At 39.8% G+C, this 25,415-nt stretch overlaps 1 protein-coding gene across 3 annotated transcripts in view; it reads right to left on the bottom strand.

Annotated features, from left to right (window-relative positions):
- Positions 1 to 14,556, bottom strand: part of TRIP11 (thyroid hormone receptor interactor 11) — a 69,171-nt gene extending 54,615 nt beyond the window's left edge. The window contains exons 1-4 of one of the 3 annotated variants that reach the window (XM_007198609.2): positions 13,995 to 14,556; positions 9,800 to 9,861; positions 4,372 to 4,482; positions 799 to 1,077 (exon numbers count right to left, since the gene is read on the bottom strand). In XM_007198609.2, coding sequence (XP_007198671.2) covers positions 799 to 1,077; positions 4,372 to 4,482; positions 9,800 to 9,861; positions 13,995 to 14,133 — 591 coding nt within the window. In that variant the 5' untranslated portion in view covers positions 14,134 to 14,556. The remainder of the gene's footprint in view (positions 1 to 798; positions 1,078 to 4,371; positions 4,483 to 9,799; positions 9,862 to 13,994) is intronic. The other 2 variants (XM_057543033.1, XM_057543034.1) reach the window with 2 other exon arrangements.
- Positions 14,557 to 25,415: the final 10,859 nt, after the last annotated feature.

The following is a 25,415-nucleotide window of genomic DNA, read 5'->3' as shown; positions in this document are numbered from 1 at the left end:
TAAGGTTTATTTTGGGTACTGGGAATGTCTAGCAACTTGGGAAGCAAGGAGATCATTTTAATTGGGAGGATTTCTCCTTTACACAACAAGATTACACTCACAAAAAGATAGAAAATAACTCTTTACTTATATACTTTATTTTTCTCCACACTGATGGAATAAAGTCTATATGAACAATGTTCCAGTTTATTTCAGGTCTCCTGTGTATTGGCAACCTCAGTAATACATAAAATCTGATAAAGAAGATAAAAAAGGGATCCTTGGAAGAAAGTTTACAGCCCAAAATAGGAAGGACTTAATTTCGATTCTAATGTGTGAGAAACAACACATAATAGTTTATGTGTTTTATAATACCAATTATCAGATTTTTTATTTTACATATAATTAATGCAAAGAAGAACCTCAGACAACATCTAAGCAAGTAGTTTCAAATCTGGTGCCTTGGTTCCACCAGAGAAGTCTCAGGGACTCCAGGGGAAGAGGTGCTGGTTCAACCACAGCAACTCCATTTTTGTCTCCTTTAAGTGCTGGACTTGTAGCTTTTAATTTTATTTTAAAGCATGGTTCTCTTGCTTTAAATTTTTTGGAAATTTCTTCCAAATATTGTACAGAAGGGGAAACTGAGGCTGAGAGAGAAAGATGACCTGACTAAAACCACTTAAAAAGTCACTGGCTGAATCAGAATACAGGTTTCTGATTTCCTAGTCCAGGGTTCTTTCTGATACCAAAACTTCTACACATGGCATCATTACTTTTACTCACTCACAGTTTTCAAAAACTCATGAAAATTCTACCTACCTGAGCAATATGCCTCCAATGGCCAACTTCAGACTCAAGTCTTGAGACTTCATTTGACAATCTGTTTATTTCTCGTTGTGATGAAATGATGTCACCAAAATCCATGTCATCATCGTGGAAAGCTGAAGCATGATGACTTAAACCATAACCGAATGAAGGAGATGCAGTGGTTGCTGGTACACCACCAGCTCCTGAAATCACTGACTGAGCAGCTGACTGCAGCTTCAGCAACTGATCCTGCAGCGCAATCTGTCTTGCTTTAAGATGGCTGATTTCTACCTATGTTTATAATCCATATTTTAGAGAAGGTACTTCAAAATAACCATATTGACCCTTTTATACATTCATAATGTTAAAAGCTATAATAGTTTAAGCTGACCCAACGACAGTACTCTATCAACTGAATCCAAGTTGTCTATTAACACCCCAACATAACATTTTTATTTCAAAACCATGATTACCATACAGCATAGATAATGTTCCGATTAATATGAGCAACAGAATTCCACTCATACATTAACTAAAGCAATAAAATCCTCAGTTAAACATCAGTTTACCATCTTCTACATATCAGGTAGTATAGTATATGCAATTTCTTAGGGTTCTGTTTGTGATTATCAAGCCTCAAGAGATGAGAAAATAAAAGCTGTAACAGTCTATGCACTGGTAAGCTTCCTTAGAACACCTGTTGGAAGAGTCTTTTGTAACTGATTATGTATGGCTGGATTTAGGCTTAAAATGCACCATGAATCAGGTAACTTTGTACTGGTCTACACAACACAGCTGGAAGAAAGCTTTGATTTATTAATCCGATCTTCACAGTAAGCCTGTGATTAATAGCCCATTAGTCTTAGAAAGAAATCATGCACTGAAAGAGGGCTTGGCTTTAGCCTTGGCAAAGAAAGGCCGGTGAAAATCTGATTCTACTCAGGGAGACAACAGTATAAAAACCGTGAAACCCCGAGTGGAGTTTTGACTGAAGGCTTGCAATACCAAGTCAATGTCCAAAAGAAGTTATAAAAATAGGACTTACCATAATGCCACATCCATTCCAAGTAAGAGATTACTCAAAACATAAAAGCAAGCTAGAGAAAACTGAAATAAGCTTTCTGTAAAATACTCAAGCTAGCCCAAAAGACAACCTGCCACAACGGAGGAAAATTTGATACTAAGGAGACAGTCAGCAAGTAACAGTATTTCTAATGTCAAGCAATTAGACAAACAAAAATCAAATACAATTATGTTAAATGTCATAGTAAACATTTTGTCATATCAGAGCCCCTTTTCTAATGGAGATTTATAATAATGTACAAATTTTATTTTCCCATAAATGATATGAGGCAAATTGCATCTTTGGGCAATATGAACATCACAACAAGGGCAACAAATAGATTCAGAAAATAGCAGATCTAAAGTATATATTATCTTTCATTCTAGTAAAAAGTACTGAAATCAACAATTCTTTTCAAATGTAGCTATAATGCAAAGAAAGTTCTCATTATATAACAGACATTTACATCAAGTTGTAGAGTTAAAAAGTACAAACTCTACTAACAAAGACGTATTCCTAAACTTGAGTTCTTAATTTGCCCGCTAATATCCACTGTTAAGTAGAAAATAAAATGCCAGATTATTCCACAGCAATTTTTTCAACTAGGATGTAAGCATCAGAATCAGCTATGGGGTTTTTGAAAAATACCAATAACAGAGCCCCTTCCCAGTACACTAAATCAGAATCTCCTAGAGGACCTAACAATGTGTATTTTTTATGATTCAGCTGTAAACCCCTGGGTGATTCAGCTACTGCTCTATCGGAGTATCTGTAAATCAGTGCTGCTCAAAGTGTGGTCTGTGGACCAATGCCACGAATGTTTGCTACCAGTCCGTGACAAGATAAGTAAAGAAACTAAAAGAGTAAGGCTTAAAGACTTTTAAAGCAAGTTGACAGGGGCTTCCCAGGTGGCGCAGTGGTTAAGAATCTGCCTGCCAAGGCAGGAGACATGGGCTCGAGCCCTGTGAGCCACAACTACTGAAGCCCACACACCTAGAGCCCGTACTCCCAACAAGAGAAGCCACCGCAATGAGAAGCTCGCGCACCTCAACAAAGAGTAGCCCCCGCTCGCCGCAACCAGAGAAAAGCCCGCGCACAGCAACGAAGACCCAACGCAGCCAAAAATAAACAAATAAATAAATTTTTTAAAAAATAAAGCAAGTTGACAGAGTAATTTTACATCTTCTGAATCCTTACCAAAAAAAAAAAAAAAAGTGGGCTTTTAACTTTAATTTGAACTTGTAACTTTGCTTTTTTACATTCATTTTATTTTTGTAGTAATTCATTTTTATTGTATTTTATGAAATCAATTCCAGATTGGAAATTTAAGTTCTTCTTTAAATGTTTATATTTATCTTCAGTGTGGTTTACTTTTATTTTTCATCTTAGTATGTCACTAAAAGAACTTGAAATCAATGCATCTAAATTTTAAAAACCCAAATATAAAGTGATGGTAGAAATGAATATTTAATCAACAAACTGACGAACACCCCAGTGATCTGGATAATTAAACAAGAAATTCTGTGGCTCAATTCCACAGAATCATTTACTGAATTCCACTTACATACTAAACACTAAAGAGAATTCAGCGACAGAATGAAACATTAGGGACATAGTCTATTATTTTAAGGATTTGTAGTAACATTGGTTAAATTATATAATATTATCAAAACTGCAAAGGAGGGCTTCCCTGGTGGCGCAGTGGTTAAGAATCTGCCTGCCAATGCAGGGCACACGGGTTCGAGCCCTGGTCTGGGAAGATCCCACATGCCACAGAGCAACTAAGCCCGTGAGCCACAACTACTGAGCCCGCGCGTCTGGAGCCTGTGCTCCGCAACGGGAGAGGCCACCCACGAGAGTGAGAGGCCCGCGCACTGCGATGAAGAGTGGCGCCCGCTCGCCGCAACTAGAGAAAGCCCTCGCACAGAAACGAAGACCCAACACAGCCAAAAATAAATAAATTAATTAATTAATTAATTTTTTAAAAATGCAAAGGAAAGATAAGCTACCTCCAAAATAACCATTTCTATCAAACTAAAGGCAGAGAAAATTAGAGAACAGTATAAGTCAACTATAAAATACCTAATATTCCGTTTTTCCATGGAAAATCAAGTAAACACTAATAAGCATATGTTAACACTTGTAGTTAAAATCACTTTTTAAAAAAGAAATGTTATTAACAATCACAATGATTTAAAACAAATTTAGGTAAATAGATGAGAAATAAGTTTCATAAAATCAGAAATTATAAGCAACAAATGCCTGAAGATACTGTACACTAAGACTTTTCTTCTTTTGGAAAGTAGAAATTAAACTCCACAAAGATTAGTTTATGTAATATAAATGTAAAAGCTTACAGAGTTCTTGTTAAATTAGTGATATCATACTGAGTTGGAAATTACTAACTTCAACACTCTTTTGATATTTTCATGGATCTAAACAGAGCTTGATTTATAACTTTTAGAAACCATCCTAAATACATTACAGTGAAGTAAATATGAAGTAACTGTAATAAACTTTACCTCTTTCTGTTGCAGTTGATTTCGATAACTCATAGACTGCTGCTTTATTTGAAGCTCTGATGCTTCATGCTTCTCTTCCAGATCAGTACAAAGTTTTTTGAGTCTCTCATTCTAGAAGCAAAGAAAAAAGTGTTTTCAACAAAAAGACTAAAAGTAAAACATGATAGTAACAGTTATGTGCAGGGCATTATGAAAAACATATTGCACAAAAGATTTACTATAGTAGGTCTCAGAATTCTGACCTTTAAACCACAATTTCAATTAAAGTTACAAGTGCAATAAGCATGCTTATAGAGATTATGCATAATTCTGAACCAAAGTTTTTTAAAAATCTTGCTCAGTTTGATTTTCTGCTAAGAAAAACTCACTGATCAGTGTTTCCCCCATCTTTGTACACCCAGTGTCTAGCATACAGTAGGCAATAAATGTCTGGTAAATGAATGACCTAGATTACATGTTTAAACTTTTGTTTTCTCCCTGAACAGTAGAAGTTTTTTAAAGAAACCTTTTTTAAAAAAGACTTATGGCTGAAGTATATAGGTAGGAGGCCAAAACCTGACATTACTTGTCTGATTGAACCCTAGGCTCCTGAGTGAGGCACCTCTGAAAAATCCATTTTAATAACAATTACTAGAACTCAGTTTGGAAAACCACAGTTAGAAGTACAAAAAATACTCTGAATATAATTCAATGAATCTAGACATCACAGTCTTTTGTTTTAAGATGTTGGAAAATATGAAAAAAATTACTTAAATTTTATGTACCTAAGTATTAAATTATGTTAACCTAATATCATCCTTTGACATTTGAATGAATAAGGGTATAATGGAGCAAGAGAAACGGACACTAAAACTTTCTGCAAAAAGGAATTTACAAATTATTACAGATAATAATGTACTAAGAATTCTACTAATGTATCTGCAAGCAGAGTTTAACAATGATAACTGAGAATAAGGAGATTCATGGCGGGAAAGAAAGCTCCCACTAGAAGGTGAAGACTTTTTCACTTTGAGGATGTCATCTGTTTTCTTCTTAGATTCTAGGAATTTCTTACATCAACAGATGTGAAAATTATGATCCAGGGAGATTAAATGAATTCGCAGAGAAAATCAATGGTGTAAAAATAAAGGAAAAATTATCACACACACAAACCCTAGTTTGGGAGTCTATCTCCAGAAATCTAACAGACCTTGGTTATCTTGCAGAAATATGAATAAGAAAAAGGACCAATGGTCACACAACTAATTACCTTCTAATCTACTGGCTGCTTTTGCACGATTTTCTGTGAGCTGTTCACATGAAAATACCATACATAACTAAGGCAAGAGAATATACTAAAGTCAAAACCTAGTAATAAAGTCCACTCTAGGCTTTTTCACATAAAAATACCTAAGGCTGTTTGTTTAACTCTGATGAATAACTAGAACTGGAAAACTTTCAATTTGGCCAATAACTAATTGGTTGTCTTTCCTCATCTCCCTAGCCATGTAAGAGTCAGAAAGGTTGATAACGCATATGAAGGACAGATTCTCTTCATGTGGCGACCCAAAACATGCCAGGAGTTGTCCGTGGTCATATTTTCTATTATATGAAATATGAAGCAGAGGGGGCTGGTCTGAAAGGAAAAAAGAATAAACACACACAAAGAACAGAGAGGAATAAAAATGAGAGAGATGGATTCCTGATGGCATCCAGTTCCGGTTGAAGCCCCTTCCTAAAGACTGGCTAAAATTTATGCCCCTGGAATCCATGAGACACTCATATCCTTAAATTATTCCACTGTGCTTAACCCTTGTTATATCATCAAGGTCTACTGGAACCAATTTTAGTTTGTGAGTTTCTTTTTTGAGTAATATTAAGGACTGATATTTAAAACATTTATTCTTTCTTAGTAGTCTTCCAACAAACAAAGAGAAAATATACTTTAAAAAAAAAAAAAGATTAAAACTCATTCTATCTTGCACTTACCATAAGGGTACATTGGGCCCTTTTACAATATAAATCTAAGAATAATCATGAGATCACAATGATCTTGTTTTTTTGTATCTTGAAACGTTTTGCTATTTTATCATCCTAAGAATTAATCATTAATCATCAATTATTTACAACTATGTTAAAAAAAGACTTAAGAAAACAGAAGAACTGATGGAATCACCTAGAAGAATGATGCAACAGTGAAATAACCAGTTTTCTGACTGCATTACCCAAAGTACTGCATCATCTTTTAAAAAGGAAAAAGCCGATCTGGAGACACCATCTTTGCAGTGGTTTTTTTGTTTGTTTGTTTTTGGAGGAGTTTTTTTTTTTTTTCACTTTCATTGAACACAATTGAAAATTCAGAATTTTCACTTTTCAACAGAGAAGAAAACTGACAGAGGAAAATATTCCACAATTAGACAACTGAGAAGATAAATGCAAAGAGACAGAAAACAGCACTCTAGAGTCTAATGGTTATGGTGAAAATGAATGTAAAAGCAAAATCTCAGACAAGCCTTCGAATAACAAGTCTACTGAATAACAATATCCTAGATGAATTTCTCAAACTCAAGAACTGAGGAGTGAACAACATATTTCTAAGAACAAAAAGGAAATATGGTGTTCTCATGAAGTTAGTCATTCTATAAGAAAAGATTTTATCTCACAATATTTTGTGACAAAAACCTGAACCATTCATGCCACTTTACTAAATGGATATGTAACAGTATTCTTTCATTATGTATGATATTTGTACACCAGCATTTACTTGATACAGTCCCTACATGGACAAATGCTGAAGGCAGGTGTATACACAGGTGACTAGGAGGAAACAGATGACATAAAAATGAAAAAACTCAGTGGATTGATCACTCTAACTGGTATTTATAAATCTAAGAATAAAAATGCTTTGTAATTATGGAGCAAACAGCCACGCCTTTAACAAAATCATAAGCTGTCAAAGTTTTCATAAGTATTGGTTTTAATGACACAAGTCAGGAAGAAAAACCAGAAGTAATAATAGGTTAAAATCTATCGGAGATGTAATTGAAATCTGGAATCAGTATTTACAAGGTAAGATACATTCCAGTTCACAAAAAGAGTTAATAAGCAGTTAACTGCATTCAAAGAACATTGCCTATTTTGAGCATATATGCTTTCAAAAGCAGAAACACATGGAATAAAAATCTGAATTTGCTATATATAAGTTCTTATTAAAATTTCTAATAAAGTTTTTCACTATCATTTTATTCTTCTGTAAATTTTTTTATAAAATAACTTAAAACAAAAAAATTAAAAGTACATTGGAGGGGCTTCCCTGGTGGCGCAGTGGTTGAGAATCTGCCTGCTAATGCAGGGGACACGGGTTCGAGCCCTGGTCTGGGAAGATCCCACATGCCACGGAGCAGCTGGGCCCGTGAGCCACAATTGCTGAGCCTGCGCGTCTGGAGCCTGTGCCCCGCGACGGGAGGGGCCGCGATAGAGAAAGGCCCGCGCACCGCGATGAAGAGCGGTCCCCGCACCGCGATGAAGAGTGGCCCCCGCTTGCCGCAACTGGAGAAAGCCCTCGCACGAACCGAAGACCCAACACAGCCAAAAATAAATAAATAAATAAATAAGAAAATCCTTTAAAAAAAAAAAAAAAAAAAAAGTACATTGGATCGAGATGGTAAATGTGAAGACTTTTTCTTGGCACAGATGGTTAAATTGGCTTAGATTGGTTGCCATTAGTTGCAACTGAGGAAACTTAACTAATTAAGTCAATTTCAAATATTAACATCTGTAAGCAAATCTAATTTCCTCTAGAAAACATACTGCCCTCTGTCTATACTAAAACTTTCTAAATAAATAGAATTTTCTATTGTAATTTCCTAGTGGTTTCAATCATATGTTCACTTTCTCTTATTGCAGTCACATAAGGCATTATCTTTATGAAGTGCTTATGTGCTGATAGAAGGCAAGAATCATGTATAGTCAAAATCACCTTAGAAAATAAAGTCCTTGGGAAGTCCAAGTTTGTTCGGGAACCCAAACAACTTTTTGGCCAACCCAGTATTTGAGTAGCTCACGGTACTCTGAATAAGCACCAAACAAGGAAGTTGGCTTTCATTTGGGGATGTGTTATACCAAAAATGAATATTTTTGAACACTAGAACCATACTTGCCACAGTCCAAACATAAAATTAGGAGAGAGACTAGAGTTGAAATCAACAGAGGGACAGAAGATTTCTATCTCCCTTCTCAACCTCAATACAGAGCAGTCATTCATTAAGCAGGTTAACCCCATTTGCTTCCCCCCCCCCCCAGATGTATACTGGCAAATTTAGCTTAATTAATACCATTACACACATCTCTGCCATCTAATTCTCCGGGGTGGGCCCATCCTGAGTGCTTCCTCAAGGATTTCTTTAGGGACTATAGAGACTACTTCCTATCTCAGCCTTACAAAGAAAGAAGCTATTACATTCATCTGTCACTGAAGCATCTACTAATTAGGTAATTACAGCTAAGGTCTCTTAAGTGCCACCAAATTGCCATCTTCTATTGAGGCAGAATACTTCAACAGTCCCTCTTGAGAGATCCCTCTACTTTTTGCCATCTTCTATTGAGGCAGAATACTTCAACAGTCCCTCTTGAGAGATCCCTCTACTTTCAAATTCCACAATCTGACCTTGATAATCTAGACCAGAGCTCAGTAATGCTTGTTGTCAGAAAGTATTTTCTTATATTTAAATTCCATTTTCTGTTTTATGGGCTTAGCAAGGGAAAACATGCTTACCACAGTCCTCTAAGAATACTGTTTGCTGAAATACTATTAAGCGTTCCCTCGTTGTTCTTATCCAAAGGCTAAATAGTTGGGTGTCTTTAGTACTTTACAACAGATCCCACTTTAAAACCTTTAATTTTCTTTACGGCTTTCCTTTGAACCCTTTCCAAGTTTTCCTCATCCCTATTAAGTACAATGTCCAGAGCTAGTTACCACGAGGCACTGACTAATAATGAAAAAAATGGTAAAATTAATTTGCTATTCCTATATTCTACATTCTCTGTATACAAATATCACACTTTTTTAATGTTAGGGGATTAAAAAGCTCTAGATTAAACAGAATTGCATTCTTCACATTATACTTAAATAAATGTACTACTGCAGTTTAGCATACTAATAAAACATAGTAAATCCTTGATAATGATAAACTGTTGCCAATGTTATTTTCTAAATTTGGCAGATTTCCTCTTCCAGCATTCAGAAGCAGTGATGGGAATATTTAATAGCAAAGTGCAGTAACATGTAAATATATTCTTCATCAAAGGAAGATGACAGGACTTAAAAAAAAAAAACTAAGATAAAGGGAAAGAGAGAAAAAGTGCGTTAAAAAGAGAGGACTGAAATAAAGTATGAATAACTTTCATGGCTTCAAAAAAGAAAAAAATCTAAATCTTTACGTTTCCTTACCTCTGATCTTAAGATTGTATGAATGGCTTCAACTTCCTTTCTCCTAGCATTAGGTAATTCTGCTACAAAAGAAACAGCATATACTGAATATATATTCAGTCAACACCATGTGAAGTAAACAGGCATTTTAAGGAAAGTATATTTCACTGAGCTTTAAACAGAGTGGTATGCTGATCTGAGAACAAATTCAGAAGACAAACATCACTCGATTGTTATCACAACTTTCTACTGTCACAAATGTTCTTTATTGTCAGGTAAGTCATTCTTTGCCTATCTTCTATACCCTAGAGCACCTACCTTTACCCATTGGAAGTGTTCGTTAAAATTTTGTTATGGGGCTTCCCTGGTGGCGCAGTGGTTTAAGAATCCGCCTGCCAATGCAGGGGACACGGGTTCGAGCCCCGGTCTGGGAAGATCCCATATGCCGCGGAGCAACTAAGCCCGTGTGCCACAACTACTGAGCCTGCGCCCTAGAGCTCGCGAGCCACAACTATTGAACCCGCGCGCCTAGAGCCCATTCTCCACAACAAGAGAAGCCACCGCAATGAGAAGCCCGCGCTCACCGCAACTAGAGAAAGCCAGCACACAGCAACGAAGACCCAAAGCAGCCAAAAATAAAATAAATTTTAAAAAAAATTTTGTTATGGAAAATTAATCTCTCTGTTGGCTTAGTATAAATTTTGATGAAACTTACGCAGCTGGGGTTTTAAGGGCATATTTCTTTTCTTTTTTCTTTTTTTCTTGGTTTGGCCGTGCTGTGCAGCTTGTGGGATCTTAGTTCCCCGACCAGGGATTGAACCCAGGCCCTCGGCAATGAAAGCGCCGAGTCCTAACCACTGGACCACCAGGGAATTCCCAAGGACGTATTTCTCTTATGAAACTGGGGTTTAGAGGGCCTTACTTCTAATTTTTTCTGCTCCCAATACTACCAAAAAATTAATGACCTACAAACAAAGAATAAAAATGCAGCAAAAGAACACTTATTTCAAGTAACGTGGACACAAGTTATTTAAAATGGGAATGAGCTCAGTCTTGTTTTGTACATTTTCATTTGGAAGGAAAGTCAGAGGCCCACAGTACCAAAATGGCGCAGCTGATGCTGCCAGATGACCATCATCCACAGAGTTAGATCCTTTTCTAAGTATTAGTATTTTTCATTACTCACAGCCCTTTAATACTATAAAAATAACTTCTCTGAATTAGTTTAAATCAAAAGAAAATACAAGTGGCATCTGATAAATAACAGTGACAAACCCAGTGTCACTGTTTGTCACCAGTGTTTTGAAAATCACCAGGTGGGGATGCTTGGGTGGTTGTTTATACATCTTGCTTGAAACTCTGACAGGATTGTCTAACTGCTATTCAGAAGAGAACAAATTATAATCTAATCTGTTTAGGAAGGTCATTGTTAGAAGCAGCAACTGTTTCAAAGAGGGATTTAACAAAAAGAAAGTCATGAAGACTTTTCCCCCCAGAGCCGCCCCCACAAAATCCTGGTCTTTTTAAGAATAAAGGGGAGATGTTATGCAGACCAAAAAAGTTTTTCCTCAGTGAGGGAAAACAAAAATAACAACTATCATTTATTGATGCTTACTATTTGTTAGGCACAGTGCTACGCATTTTACACTCATGATTTCATTTAATCCTCCCAACTTCATGATAGGTATAATTATCCCTATTTAACACATAAGAACACTCTGCTTTTTTTTTTTTTTTTTTTTTTTTTTTTTAACACTCTGCTTTTTAAAGGTTAAGTATTATAATAATTTGCCAAAGATCCCACAATTTGTAACACATGGAAGTGGAATTTCAATCCATGTCTGATTTAAAAGCCCAAGCTCCTGAATCAATATAGTGTTTGGTAAAATAGCAACTTTCTGATATTGTAAAGATGGGTAATTTTCAAGTTGTATCAACAGTGCTATTTTGGAACTGTTCTTGTTCACTGCTGGCACAGGGTAGACACTCAATAAATACTTGTTGAATGAATAAATGAACTGCACTCTGACCCTATTTTTAAATGAGTCACAAAATCAATAAATTGGGTGTTAAGCAAGTCCTATTTTAATGCAAAGGGAAAACAATAAAAGCAGATTTTTAATCACTCAGCAAATTTTTTATTGAGCATCTACTATGTACCAAGGAAGGGACCACATACTGGTAATATAAGGATAAATAAAATAGAGCTGTCAGAGAGAGATCCACAAAGTTCTGTTAGACACAACTCAACCTGCCATGGAGTGAGAATGGTTTCACCAGGTACCTGACATGTGAGCAGGGTCATACAGGAAAAATTGTTTTCCAGGCAAAGGAGGGTAGTGGAGGAAGTAGAAAGGAAGGGCTTTCCATGCAAAGGCCTGGAGCTGTGTAGGTACCTCACAACGTTGCCTGTGCAGAAGCTCTGGGTGTAAGCATGCTTGTGTATATGAATGTGCATATATGTGGCTGTTGGGAGACAAGGGGAGAGAACAAGAGGCAAGACTGGAAGAGGTAGGTTGAACCCGGATAGGATAGGTTTCTGGTCTTCCAAAATTAAGAGGCTTGGATTTTATCCTGTAAGTAACAGAGTCAAGAGATTTTAAAGCACATTTGTTTTTAGAAAAGTAATTGGCAACACAACAGGAAATGGAGTAAAGTAAGGAGAAACAAGTGACAGGACATGAAAGAGAGTGTGTGGGAGAGATAATGGGGATCTGAACTAAGGAAGTAGGAATAATAAGGAAAAGACAAATACAAACAATTCAGGCACAGGATGAACAAGATTTGGTGACTAACTGGAAGTAGGAGAAAAAAAAGAAAGAGGCAAAACAAAGTGACAAAGATTTCTAAGTTTAGGAGAATGGGTAGATGGTGAAACCATTAAAATTGAGAATACAGGAGCACATTTGGTGGGAAGAACAAACTGAATTCTACCTTAAGCCTGTAGGACATCCAAGTTGGAGGCGGGGTGCCTATTTTCTGGCTTAGGGTCAAAGGAAGAGTCAACTGTTTTCCCTTATCTAGGAAACAAGGAGAGACTAGGCATTTCCCATGTTATCTAGCCCTTCTCTGCTTCTGACTGCCCTCAGGGTCACATGACCCTTTCCTGAACACAGGAAGAATCCCTTTAACTCCCATCCCCAACCTGTCCCACCTGATGTACCCCCAAGCAGTTAAATGGATTTCAGCAGCTCCCCAATCTTCCTCCCTTCTAAATAGACCCCACAGAAATTCTAAATATAGATACTATTTTTCTAAATCAAACCATCTGTCTCTATTTCAACCAAATAAACACGAAGACTCAGTTAAATCAGTATTAAAAAATTAAACCAGAATTCTAATTTATTTACAACAAACAAAACTGCCAAAGAAACTGCTCTCATCCAAAAGACGACCCATTATCTCTCTGGAGGCAGACCCAGATTGAAATTTAAAAAGTCTTTTGATCTAAATACTTGCTGAAAGAAATATCAAGAAATCAAAGGGGTAATTAACTTAATCAACGATTACCATGTAACTCTGGGTCACTATTCATTAGTAAAACAAAATGAGGACTTAAAAAATGAGTGAAGGTTGCTAAGGGTACCCAAAGAACAGGGTTATCTTGCTTGTTCTACTGTAGAAATATGGGTGGGGGGGGAGGCAGTGGGCAATTAAGCACAAAAGTGCACTTTCAGCTGGAACGCTGTAATGTGTCACCAGAATAAGCAAAACTATAAAATAATAGGAAAACAATACCCATGTTTCACTAACAATATATTCAAGTGAGAAAGGGTAAGAGTCACTAAATATCTTAATTATGAGTTACTTCAATTGTTAACGAAAATCGAAGAAAACCCCAAAAAAGTGACGTGTCATACACAAATAATTTTTTAAACTGTCAGTATAAAGGAAGAGGATCAAAATCAGTTCCGCCCCCAAGTTAAGGGCAAAGGAAGAGGTGGGCGTGGATGAACCAAACAAAAATACTCTACGCGACGTAGGGGCAGTTCCACTCTGCTCTGAGCTATCCTGGGTACTCAAAGGAGAAGAACCAGAACTCTTCCCCCACCCCCCGACCCCAGTGGTCTCTCACTAGAGAAAATCGGTTAAGAGGCAAAAGGAGGAGTGACACTCCTCTGGACCTGTCTGCGTCTCGTGACAGATGGACTTGGGGACCAAACGGACGCTCCCAGGGTCCCAGTAAACCCCTCCCTCCCATCGCCCCAGCTGTTACCTTCCACTTCCTCCGTGCCCTCCATCAGCATATCCTTCGTAAAGTTTGAAATCTGGCCAGTGAGGGAAGCCAGGCTGCCCCCGACTTGACCCAGGGACTGGCCCAAGCCGGAGCCGAGGCCCCCAAGCCAGGACGACATCGCTGCGGGTTACAGAACAACCTGCTCCGCTCCGAGAAAGGCGGCCAGCGTCGTCGGACGACCCAGCCAAATGTCCTCGAACCGCTGTCTCCGGGGGACCGGTCCAAATTACAACACTCAGGATTTAATAAGACAGGGGTTCCTAGGCAACGCCGGCTTCGGGGACCCCCACCAACCACCGGGCTCTGACTAAAAACGCAGAGGCCTGGCCTGGGACTTTACCAGGGGCCCAATTCCAGTGACATGGGCACCCCCGCGGGGCCTCCGCTCATTCTCACGACTTCCCACAGTCCGGGTTAGGCCACTTCTTCCTCTGCTTTAGTGACTTTCCCCAGTTCCATTGGCAACTCCTGCCAACTCGACGCCGGCAGCCATGACACCCACCATGAACGCGGCAACGGATCATAGAGAGGCGCCGCGATGGCGTAGAAAGGCCCTGCAGAGCCGCCGGACGTGTCCTTGGCGCAAGGGAGCATGGGATCTCGGAGGACCAAGTGCGGCCGCGGTGGCCGCTGCCTCCAGCCCAGGGCAAGGTCGTCTTCCACGTAGCCTGCCCGCTTTGGCAGCAGGTGGAAGAGCGACCGGAACCCGCTGCGACGCTGCGCTTTCGGCCGACCGCGGCTGGATTTCAGGCAGAGCCGACCCTCGGTGGGTGCCCCTCAAAGCCGGCGTGGCCTGGGAAGGGAACCCCGTGGACTCTTACTCTGTTGGTGAAACCTGAGTGTTTTAATTCTGACTACACTCGCGAAGGCAGCGGTGCGAGGAGATTGGGCGGAGACCCTCCACCGGACAGGAAGTGAACTTTACATAACTTATCACACGTATAGAGTAACGATTATTCTACACCCTGTCAAGGGCCGCTCTGTGCCCGGCACTACGGTATTAACTAAGGATACACAGAAGGGATGGGTTGCAAATTCAAGTGTCCAGGCAGCAAACATACTTATATTGATTACCTTCATAATGGAAATGTTCTCTGCTGGCTTTCCAGCTCACAGCTGATACCCTGCCTTCTATAATATACGAAGAGCTTTATTCATGAAGCCAATCTAACCCATGAAGTTGAAAATACAAACAGCCTCTTTTCAAAATAACTTTTTAGAGGACAGTATGCCAACTTAATACAGAAGAAAAGCTCTTCTAATGTGAACTCTCCTAAGGTATTGGTGGCACTAGCCCTGCAAGGCCCCACCCCTCCCGCGGTCCTCAGTTACACGAGTTGGTGCACACCCCTGTGTCCTGAATTGCTTGGTTTTCTCCCCAAAGGAAAAAAAGTCACGTGACTTACAGGCATTTGCTGCGGTGGTACGTGAACACACACTACCTGGCCAGAGAGACTGCCACAATTTTTACTTTGAAAAGAGCAGGATAGGTCTGCAGGTCTTTTAAGCGTAGCACCAAATATACCAGCATCTTTCTCTTCGATTTTATTCACAGCAGGGGCCGCCACAGATTTCATTTCATTTCATTTGTGAATGGAACATTGGGAATGACTCCAGTATTTGAAATCTGATGGCACCTAGGAATAGTAGCCCTCCCAGAAATCTGAATGCTTTTCAAATAAAATTTGCATCTCGTTCTGGAAGTTTGTTTTTTTTTTTTTTTTTAAACCAAAGGCACATTTTGGCCAACCCAATTTTTAAAAATTTTTTATTAATTAATTAATTAATTAATTATTTTAAATTTATGGCTGTGTTGGGTCTTCGTTTCTGTGCGAGGGCTTTCTCTAGTTGTGGCAAGTGGGGGCCACTCTTCATCGCGGTGCGCGGGCCTCTCACCATCGCGGCCTCTCTTGTTGCGGAGCACAGGCTCCAGACGTGCAGGCTCAGTAGTTGTGGCTCACGGGCCCAGCGGCTCCGCGGCATGTGTGATCCTCCCAGACCAGGGCTCGAACCCGTGTCCCCTGCATTGGCAGGCAGACTCTCAACCACTGCGCCACCAGGGAAGCCCCTGGAAGTTTTTATTAAATGTTTTCCATGTAGTTTTTTGAAAGGCATCATTGCCCAGGGATTAGATGTGCAGACTCTGGGGCCTGACTGCCTGGATCTTTCATTTATTAGTTGTATGACCTTGGGTAGGTTACTTAACCTCTCTGTGTACCAGTTTCTCATTTGTAAAGTTGAGAATGGTAATAATAGTGTCTACTGGGCAGGGTTGTTTGGAGGATTAAGTAAGGTAATTTTTAAGTGCTTGGAACAGTGCCTGGTACGTGGTGAGTTCTATTAAGTGTAAAGTTTTAAAATTGTGACATAAAGGTGACCTGCAAGTTATTAATGTGTCTCCCATTATTCTGAGCACCAGGGATACAGCAGGAGAAAAAACACAAAGTCCCTGATCTCGTGGAGCTTGCATTCTACTGGGAAGGAACATATGAGAAATAAAATGTAATAAATATAAGACAGGTGGCGATGGCTGCTATGGGGAAAATATAAAACAGGGTAAGAATGATATGGAAGGGATGTGGGGAGAAATGGCACTTGTAATATTGTAGAAGGTGGTCAGGCAAGGCCTCACTGGTATGGTGATATTGGAACAGAGACTGAAAGGAAATAAGATAGTGAGACATGTGGGTATCTGGAAAAGAGCAGTCCAGGCAAAAGAAACAGCTGATGCAAAGGTCCTGAGGTAGGAGAATCCTTGCCAGGTTAGAGGATTAGCAAAAAGGCAAGGATGGCTGGAGCAGAGTGGGCTGGGGAATGGTGGTAAGCAGTGAGGACCAAGGAGTAAGAATAGGAGAGGGCAGATCACATAGGACCTGGTAAGCCAGTGTAGGAACTCAGAGTAGAATGAGGGATTGCTTTGAGAAAAGGAGCCACGTGAACTTAGGACCTAACTGGGTTCCTGGATGACAGTGAAAAGTTTAGTGTAAATCAAGCTCGTATTTCCTACAGGTGTAAGTTCTCTGGAGTGCCATTTCCATAAACTCATGTTGTGCCGTAAAGATACTGCAGTTAATGAAGAAAACAAACAAAATATATGTCTTCACATCATGTATTAAGTTATTAACATAAAAGCTATGTCCTAAAGTCCTCCTTATGGGGGATTGTTTTCAGTGCAATGGACTATGGTCCGAGACACTTAAAGTCTGGTTCTGATAAATAGCATGATATGATGTTTGGGATGTGCTTCAGAAAAATGGGGACAGGGTAGGTGAAACAAGAATTGTCAGGACTTGATCATTATTGATGCTGGGTTATGGGTACGTAGGGGTTCATTATACTGGTCTTTTACTTTTGCATAGGTTTGAAATTTTTTATAATAAAAAGTTAAAAGACATACAAGTTTGATGAAGTTTGGGCTGAAGACACCTCTTCTTTTTCTTACCCCAAACCCCTGTAGCTAATAAGGGTGTTCATCATCACTTAATGAGTAGCAAAATCAGCCCAGCAATATCAAACATACCACATCAGACAGAGCCCATGAATCTGCATGGCTCCACGTGGTGGGATCCAGGCTGCCCAGCTGAAATTCTGAATTTAGGATTTTTGTAACCTCAACAGGTAGAAGATTTTTTAAAAAAGCTAACAACAGGGACTTCCCTGGTGGTGCAGTGGTTGGGAATCTGCCTGCCAATGCAGGGGACACGTGTTCGATCCCTGGTCCGGGAAGATCCCACATGCCACGGAGCAACTAAGCCCGTGCGCCACAACTACTGAGCCTGCGCTCTGGAGCCCACAAGCCACAACTACTGAGCCCTCGTGCCACAGCTACTGAAGCCCGTGTGCCTAGAGCCTGTGCTCCGCAGCAGAAGCCACCACAATGAGAAGCCCACGCACTGCAAGGAAGAGTAGTCCCCGCTCTCCACAACTAGAGAAAGCCTGCGCGCAGCAACGAAGACCCAACACAGACAGAAAAAAAAAAAAAAATTAAAATAAATAAATTTAAAAAAAAAAAGCTAACAACAACGACAACAAAAAATACTATCAACTGCAAACTGGTTTCCATTTCTCAAGGCAGCATCACCAATACTTCTCTAGGGAGAACAGTTCCTTTGTTCTGATGAAACCATCCAAATGTTTTATTTATGCAAATGTGAAGAAAAAAAACCCATTTTTAAAGTAGAATTTAAAATATTAGTCTGATCTTTCCCTCTGAATTTCTAAATATTATGCTTATAATCGCCATTTTCTCATTAATTTTAGACATTACCTTCTCTCTATTACAGAAAATAAAAGATTTAGCAGTCTTGTATTACCACATGCCTCTATTTCCCTTCCTTCTGAGCTCCCAATAGAGTGATATCATAATTATTGGTAACATCACTAATTATAGTTTACTTTATATGACTACATAAGTGTTGTTCATTGCTGAGCCACATGGTGTGCTAAGATTACATTTCCTTTATTTTTCAAACTTCTGTTCTTCCTGAAGTTAACAAATTCCATCTTTTAGATCTGCACAATTTTCTGTTATTACAGAATCACTAATCCTTCTAAAACTTAGCAACAGAGTTGTAAAACATGCTCCTAATTCTTCAAGAAGGTATCGAGAATTCTATTATTTGCTTAGACTCAGTCCTTTCTACCCGGAGTCCTCTGTTTCCCTGCTCCACTCTCCCCTGACCTATTCTCTGGGCCTTGTTTTTCTTTCTGGAACCTCGTAGATGCTTCCCTTTATCTGTGATGCTCTGAAATTAGTAATGATGTGCCTTGGGGTGGGTTTGTTGTTTCATTAATTCTGTTGGGGACTCAGCAAACCCTTTCAAAAACCATGTCTTTTAGTTCTGCAAATTATTTAAAACACTTTTCATTGATGAATGGCCCCTCTCTAGGGAAACAGCTGCTTTTCTGATATTTTTAATCAACCCTCCTGGTTTCAGTCCACATCTCACCCCCACCTTCCACGATAGTTGTTGCTTCATGTCCTGTGTACTGCTGGATGTCCTTCTCTTTAATACTTAGTATGCACCTTCCTCAGTTCTGCTCATTCCCGTATCAACTTTCTCCGTCTTCCAAAGAAAAGTTCACATCTCTCTTCTGCTGTTGCCTCAACTGGCAGTGACTGCTAATTGTTCCCCAAAGTCTGTTCTCCCCTTTGGGCATAGTAATTGAACCATCACTTTTTACCTGGACGATGGTACAGTAAAAGATGCCAGTGCCCCTTCAGATCCCGTCACCCCTTTACCATTTTCATGCACACCTATCCTTGGGGTGCTTTTACTCCCAGAAGTCAGCACCCATTTCTCTTTGGCAGAGGATTGCCTTCAGGCTGCCAGAGCCCACATTGCCTATGCCCAAGAGAGCTGAAACACAACCTTGTTCAGTAGCGTTTTAAAATGACACAACTCCCCTGCCCATGGTGGGACATCTCTAAGATGTGACTATACTTCCTCTGGGCCTGTCTGCAAGACTGAGGCTCTGTTTACTGTTACACCCTTGCTTGGCTTCCTTTTCTTATCTCCCACCCCCCTTTACCTGTTCCATTTCTTCCTGGGAGCACTTTTTAAAAATAGTTTTCACTTATCTCAGGGTCTGCCTCTAGGGTGCTCAAGCTAAGACTCGTGACCACCCAGAATGAAAAGCACCTTGTAGCTAGGAGTGGCCATGTGCTTCAGTTCTGGCCCATGTCATATAAGTGGAAGTGGTGTGTGCAACTTTCAGGAGGTAACCTTAAAGAAAGGGCACATGGCCTTTTCCCACCCTCCTTTTGCTTTCTGATTGCTGGAATGCAGATGTAAGCATGGGCACCATAGCAGCTGTCTGAGATCCATGGGTTGACGTTAGCAATGGAAGCCATGTATGTAAAGCAAGAATACAGAAAGCAGATTCCTGACACTGTGTGATGCCCTATCAGCCCTGGATTGGCAATCTCTACACTTCCTGAAGATGAGAGAGAAAAAAATTTGTAACGTGTAAAGTCACTGTTATATTAGGTTTTTCTATGACAGTCAAATCTAATCTAATGAATTCATCTCTGCTGGTCTCTCTGTACTTATGAGTTTATATATTTTTCTTTACTTTCATTTATGTAGTTCCTTTTTTTTAAATTTTATTTATTTTTGGCTGTGTTGGGTCTTCATTGCTGTGCGCGGGCTTTCTCTAGTTGTGGCGAGCAGGGGCTACTCTTCATTGTGGTGTGCAGGCTTCTCATTGCGGTGGCTTCTCTTGTTGCGGAGTACAGGCTCTAGGCACGTGGGCTTCAGTAGTTGCAGCACATGGCCTCAGTAGTTGTGGCGCATGGGCTTAGTTGCTCCGCAGCACATGGGATCTTCTTGGAGCAGGGATCGAACCTGTGTCCCCTGCACTGGCAGGCGGATTCTTAGCCACTGGACCACCAGGGAAGTCCCTTTACTTTCATTTAGGTGGGATTTTGGAAGGTGGGATCATTGATACAGTGATCAATCCTATGTATTTTTTATTGTGATAAAATATACATAAAATTTACTGTTGTTTTTTTTTTTTTAAATGTTTTGTGTTTTTTTGTTTTTTTTTTTTTAATTATTTTTATTTATTTATTTATGGCTGTGTTGGGTCTTCGTTTCTGTGCGAGGGCTTTCTCTAGTTGTGGCAAGTGGGGGCCACTCTTCATCGCGGTGCGCGGGCCTCTCACTATCGCGGCCTCTCTTGTTGCGGAGCACAGGCTCCAGACGCGCAGGCTCAGTAATTGTGGCTCACGGGCCCAGTTGCTCCGCGGCATGTGGGATCTTCCCAGAACAGGGCTCGAACCCGTGTGCCCTGCATTAGCAGGCAGATTCTCAACCACTGCGCCACCAGGGAAGCCCTGTTGTTTTTTTTTAAATTTACTGTTTTTAAGTATACAGTTCAGTGGCATTAAGTACATGCACATTGTTGTGCAATCATCACCATCTATCTCCAGAACATTTTTCATCTCCCTAAACTGAAACTCTGTACCCATTAAATAGCAACTCCTTAGTCCCTACTCTACCCAGCCCCTGGCAACCACCATTCTATTTCCTGTCTCTATGGATTTGACCGGTCGAAGGACCTCATAAGTAGAATCACACAGTAATCCTCTGCACTTAACTAAAAGTCCCTGGGAGACGATTCAGATGATTGTTCAAAAAAGCTAGATCTGCTTTGGGCCTGAGAATGTTTTCAGTGTTGGAGACAGGGCTGCCCCTGTGCAGAAGAGAAACACAGCTTTTGGAGAAAAACACATCTTATTTGGAGAAGGCATGAAAGGTGTGGGATCAGCTCCTTCCTGGCCTCTGGCACTGGGTTTGAGCCACTTTAGAGGGGTGAATACCAGAACCCAACTGAACGATTTTCTGAGAGACTCAGCAGGACTCTGGGTACCAGCAGAGCTGCTCAGGGCCTGTGTGACAATGTGTGGTTTGGGGCTGAGACAAGGCCATTCCACTCACCTTTGCTTGGAACTTATGACCCATCTGGTGCTCCAAGGATTAGACGTTGTTGAGTGTGGTAACTTTTGCATCTTATTTTCTACCAGGTTATTGCTGGTATACAAACAAGCTATTGGTTTTTGTTGACTTATTGACCTCCCTCATTAGTTCCAGTAGCTTTTCAGTTAATTTCCTTGTGTTCTCTAGGTGTACAATCATATCAGCAAATAGTTAGGCATCATCCTTTCCAATATTTACACATCATCATTTCATATGATAACATGTTGACAGTAATGAAGGTTCACTTAAAGGTAATTGGAGTGACAGGCCTAAAGAGCTTTGGGAAAGCTGGTTTCAAAAACAGAGAGGCCAAAGGCCAAGTGAACAGTTAAGATGTTCCGGCACATGCTTACATGTGACATGATGATGTCCTGGACTAGAAGTGGCTGAGAAAGGCCACAGGGAGGTACTCAGATATTAATCACTACAAGTGATGATGGGGATTGACAAGCAAAATATCAATACAACGCTAAGTTTTCAAAATGGTAGTTTCTGACAGTGATGAAAAATACTGCATAAATATAATGGGAAGGAAAACAATATGCACAAGTGGGAAGTGGGAGCCTTGCCTAAAATTCTGATCTGAGATAGGTCAAGCAATATACCTTTATTGTTAAAAATTCAGTTTTTCGGGTTGCTTAAGGTAGACACTGGCATGGAAGGCTCTTTGGTAGAAGATGTAGTTAATGGGCCTTTTAAAAGATTTTTTTTTAAAAAAAGGCTTGGGATATTCTAGAGGAGAGAATATTCTAGAAAGTGGCATCAGATTGTTTGGTGTAATAAAATATAAACACAATTCAAACTTCTCTTTATAAAACTGTACATAAGATTTTGCCTACATCCCAGTTCCAGCTTTTGTTCATTACCTGCTAGCCTCTCCAGCTATCTCTGTTCTTCAGAGACAAGCAACCACCTCTGCCTCAGAGTCGTTGTGCTTGCTGTTTCCACAGGCAGTATAGTGGCTCCTCATTTTTCAGGTGTCTGAAAGGCACCTCTGCAGAGGCCTTCCTTGAAACCAGTCTGAAGCAGCACTCCCTCCCAGTCACATGCTATCACATCATCGTTTTGTCTTCCTATCTCACAGAACAAGCATAGCTCTTAACATGTTATGAAGCCATGCTCAGTAATTCAAATGTTTCCTCTGCCTAATGGCCAATCAGAATGCAAGCACCAGCAGAGCAGAGTATCTTAATCATGGCTCTGTTCCAAGAACCCAGAACCATGCCAGGCACATGGTGAACGCACACAGGTCTTGCTGAGTGAGTGAATGAATAAGGAATTGGTTTTCTCTTGTAGCCCGTGAGACAAAGGGTGGTTGGGGATCCTGACCCAGGGAGAACTGGAACAATCTTGAGAGACTAAGGTCCAGAGAAGGGTGGCAGTCCAGTTGAAAGGGAAAGTCCTCACAGCAGGCCAATGACCTTTAGGGACAGGGATACCCAAGGGGCAAAGGCAAAGGGGCAAACGAGAGTGTTAGGGTGCCTGTGGGTGAGAAAGAACTCAGCTTCTTTGAAGACCTATAAGGAGGCCTGCTAGGCCCATAGTGTGAAAAGGGGAAATGTCAAGAGTAGAGGCGTTAAGAGGTCAGCTGGACCCGAACTACCTATAAAATTAAACGATGAGCATTGGCGATGCAGACACAAAATGGTTGAAAGGATCCTGAAACACGCAAATCTTCAGGATAAGGACAACCCAAAATTTGCCTATCCTTTACAAAAGTTCTTAGCTAACCATAAAATGGGCATTCAAATCAACTTGTACTTTTCATAGGGCCCACAGGTGATGTTGATGAGATGAGTCATTTGGTGGCATCCAAATTCAATGGATTGGTCCTTCTGAGGACTAAGCTATGAAGTTATGCTAAAAAGATGCATGTGATCAATTTGAAATTTTTGTTCCAAAATTTGTGCCCAACCCTAACTAAAGCTAAAATGGATATACAACCCTCATTGTAAAACCTGAGGATTCTATAACCCTCAATCAGTCCAGGTGGATTCCAATTGTTAGTCTGGTGTCCAGAGTTAGATAAAATGAGGAAAAATGGCACTCTTAAAACTGTCACTAATGTGCTTTGCTTGGCTCTCAGGGTTAAAAAAGCAACTGAGCCAACATTTTAAAATCAGATTTCAAATAAAAATATGGAATTCTTAGCCTCTCTTAGAAAAGATCAGAGGATCCAGTAACAATGGGCCTTCTGGCAGCAGTTACTGTAGTTGGAATGGAGAATCAGTGGCTTCCCCTGACCTGCTTCATTCATCACCACATCCATAAAAAAATGCTTCTCAAATTCACTCTGCATGTGAATCCCCTGGGGATCTTGTTAAAAATGCAGGTTCTGATCCAGTAGGTGGGAGTGTGGCCTGAAACTCTGCATTTCTGAGAAGCTCTGAGGGTGCAGATGCTCCAACCATACTTTGAATGCAAAGCTATAAATTAACAATAAACACTAATAAAAACAGAAGTAAAAAAGCAAACATTATCTTTATTTAATAATCTTTGATATTTAAAATACAACTCATCGAACATCCACATTAACAACAGTATCCTCAGTTCAACAGTGCTTTGGAAGCCCGGCTTCTCTAAGGACCAGACAGGAAGGCCTGTGTGTGTATTAATGGCAAAACAACTCAGACAGAGGAGCACACACAGTAGGGCTGCAGAGTTGGGTCCTGAGCAAATGGCACTGCCACAGTGCACTTGTGTCATGGCCAAAAGAATGCTTTTTACTTCAGATGTTTTTTGGTAGTTGAATTTCAAAGTTTATTTGTACAGAACAGTAATTTTTAAAAAGTTATTCCTAGTAGTCCAGTGTTGTAGAAATTAATCACATTCAAATGTATGTTTTCCTCTTTAAAAAAAATTCCTGAAAACATTCACCTTTGAAATATGAAGGAGCCAAGTGAAGTGCTTCCTAAATGAATCAGGCATTTCCACATATATTTCACTAATGCTTCCCATTCCTAGTCTATGAATCCATAGTCTTGAAATATTTATTGATACACTATTATAATTAAACATGCCGGGCTTCCCTGGTGGCGCAGTGGTTGAGAATCTGCCTGCCAATGCAGGGGACACAGGTTCGAGCCCTGGCCTGGGAGGATCCCACATGCCGCGGAGCAACTAGGCCCGTGAGCCACAATTACTGAGCCTGCGCGTCTGGAGCCTGTGCTCTGCAACAAAAGAGACCGCGATAGTGAGAGGCCCGCGCACCGCAATGAAGAGTGGCCCCCGCTTGCCACAAGTAGAGGAAGCCCTCACACAGAAAACGAAGACCCAACATAGCAATCAATCAATAGATCAATAAATAAATCTAAAAATAAAAAAAATAAAAAAATAAAAAAATTAAACATGCCAATTGCTATAAATTTAGAAGTGGTTACTAGCATTAATTCTTAAAATGCCAGACCATTTTGCAAAAATATTAAAACAGCAGAGGTTTTCTTCAAATTAAAAAACAGAAAGATAAAAATTCAAGAATTAACCAACCATGTCAATAATCTTCTCATTCATGAGAGCAAAATGGAACAAAAATATTTTATGTATAAGACTTTAAAAAACAAGTTGGTTCATCTCTTCAGCAAAAGATGCTGGTTATAAATGGACCAGAAATGAAGCAAAGTTTTTATTTTGAAAATATGAAAAATTACTTACACTGCTGAAATGATTAGTTAATCCAATCTGATTTTTCTTAATTAAGATCACATCTGTAACATCTCCATACTTGTTAGGGCCCAGCTACAACAAACAATTTACTTTGAAAGTAGTGGCCATAAACCTCTCCAATTGCAGATAAAGTTTTTAATAGAAAGTCATCAATATTAATAATTGAATCCTCTTAAGAATTTAAAACATCAAGATTTATTTTTCATTCTAGGCTATTTCAATTATTATCATTATATTTTGCTTATGCACTGAGAAT

The sequence above is a fragment of the Balaenoptera acutorostrata genome, chromosome 3 (genome assembly GCF_949987535.1).
Source record: "Balaenoptera acutorostrata chromosome 3, mBalAcu1.1, whole genome shotgun sequence".
In the NCBI taxonomy this organism is placed as follows: Eukaryota; Metazoa; Chordata; class Mammalia; order Artiodactyla; family Balaenopteridae; genus Balaenoptera; species Balaenoptera acutorostrata.
This window is presented reverse-complemented; position numbering and strand designations above follow the sequence as displayed.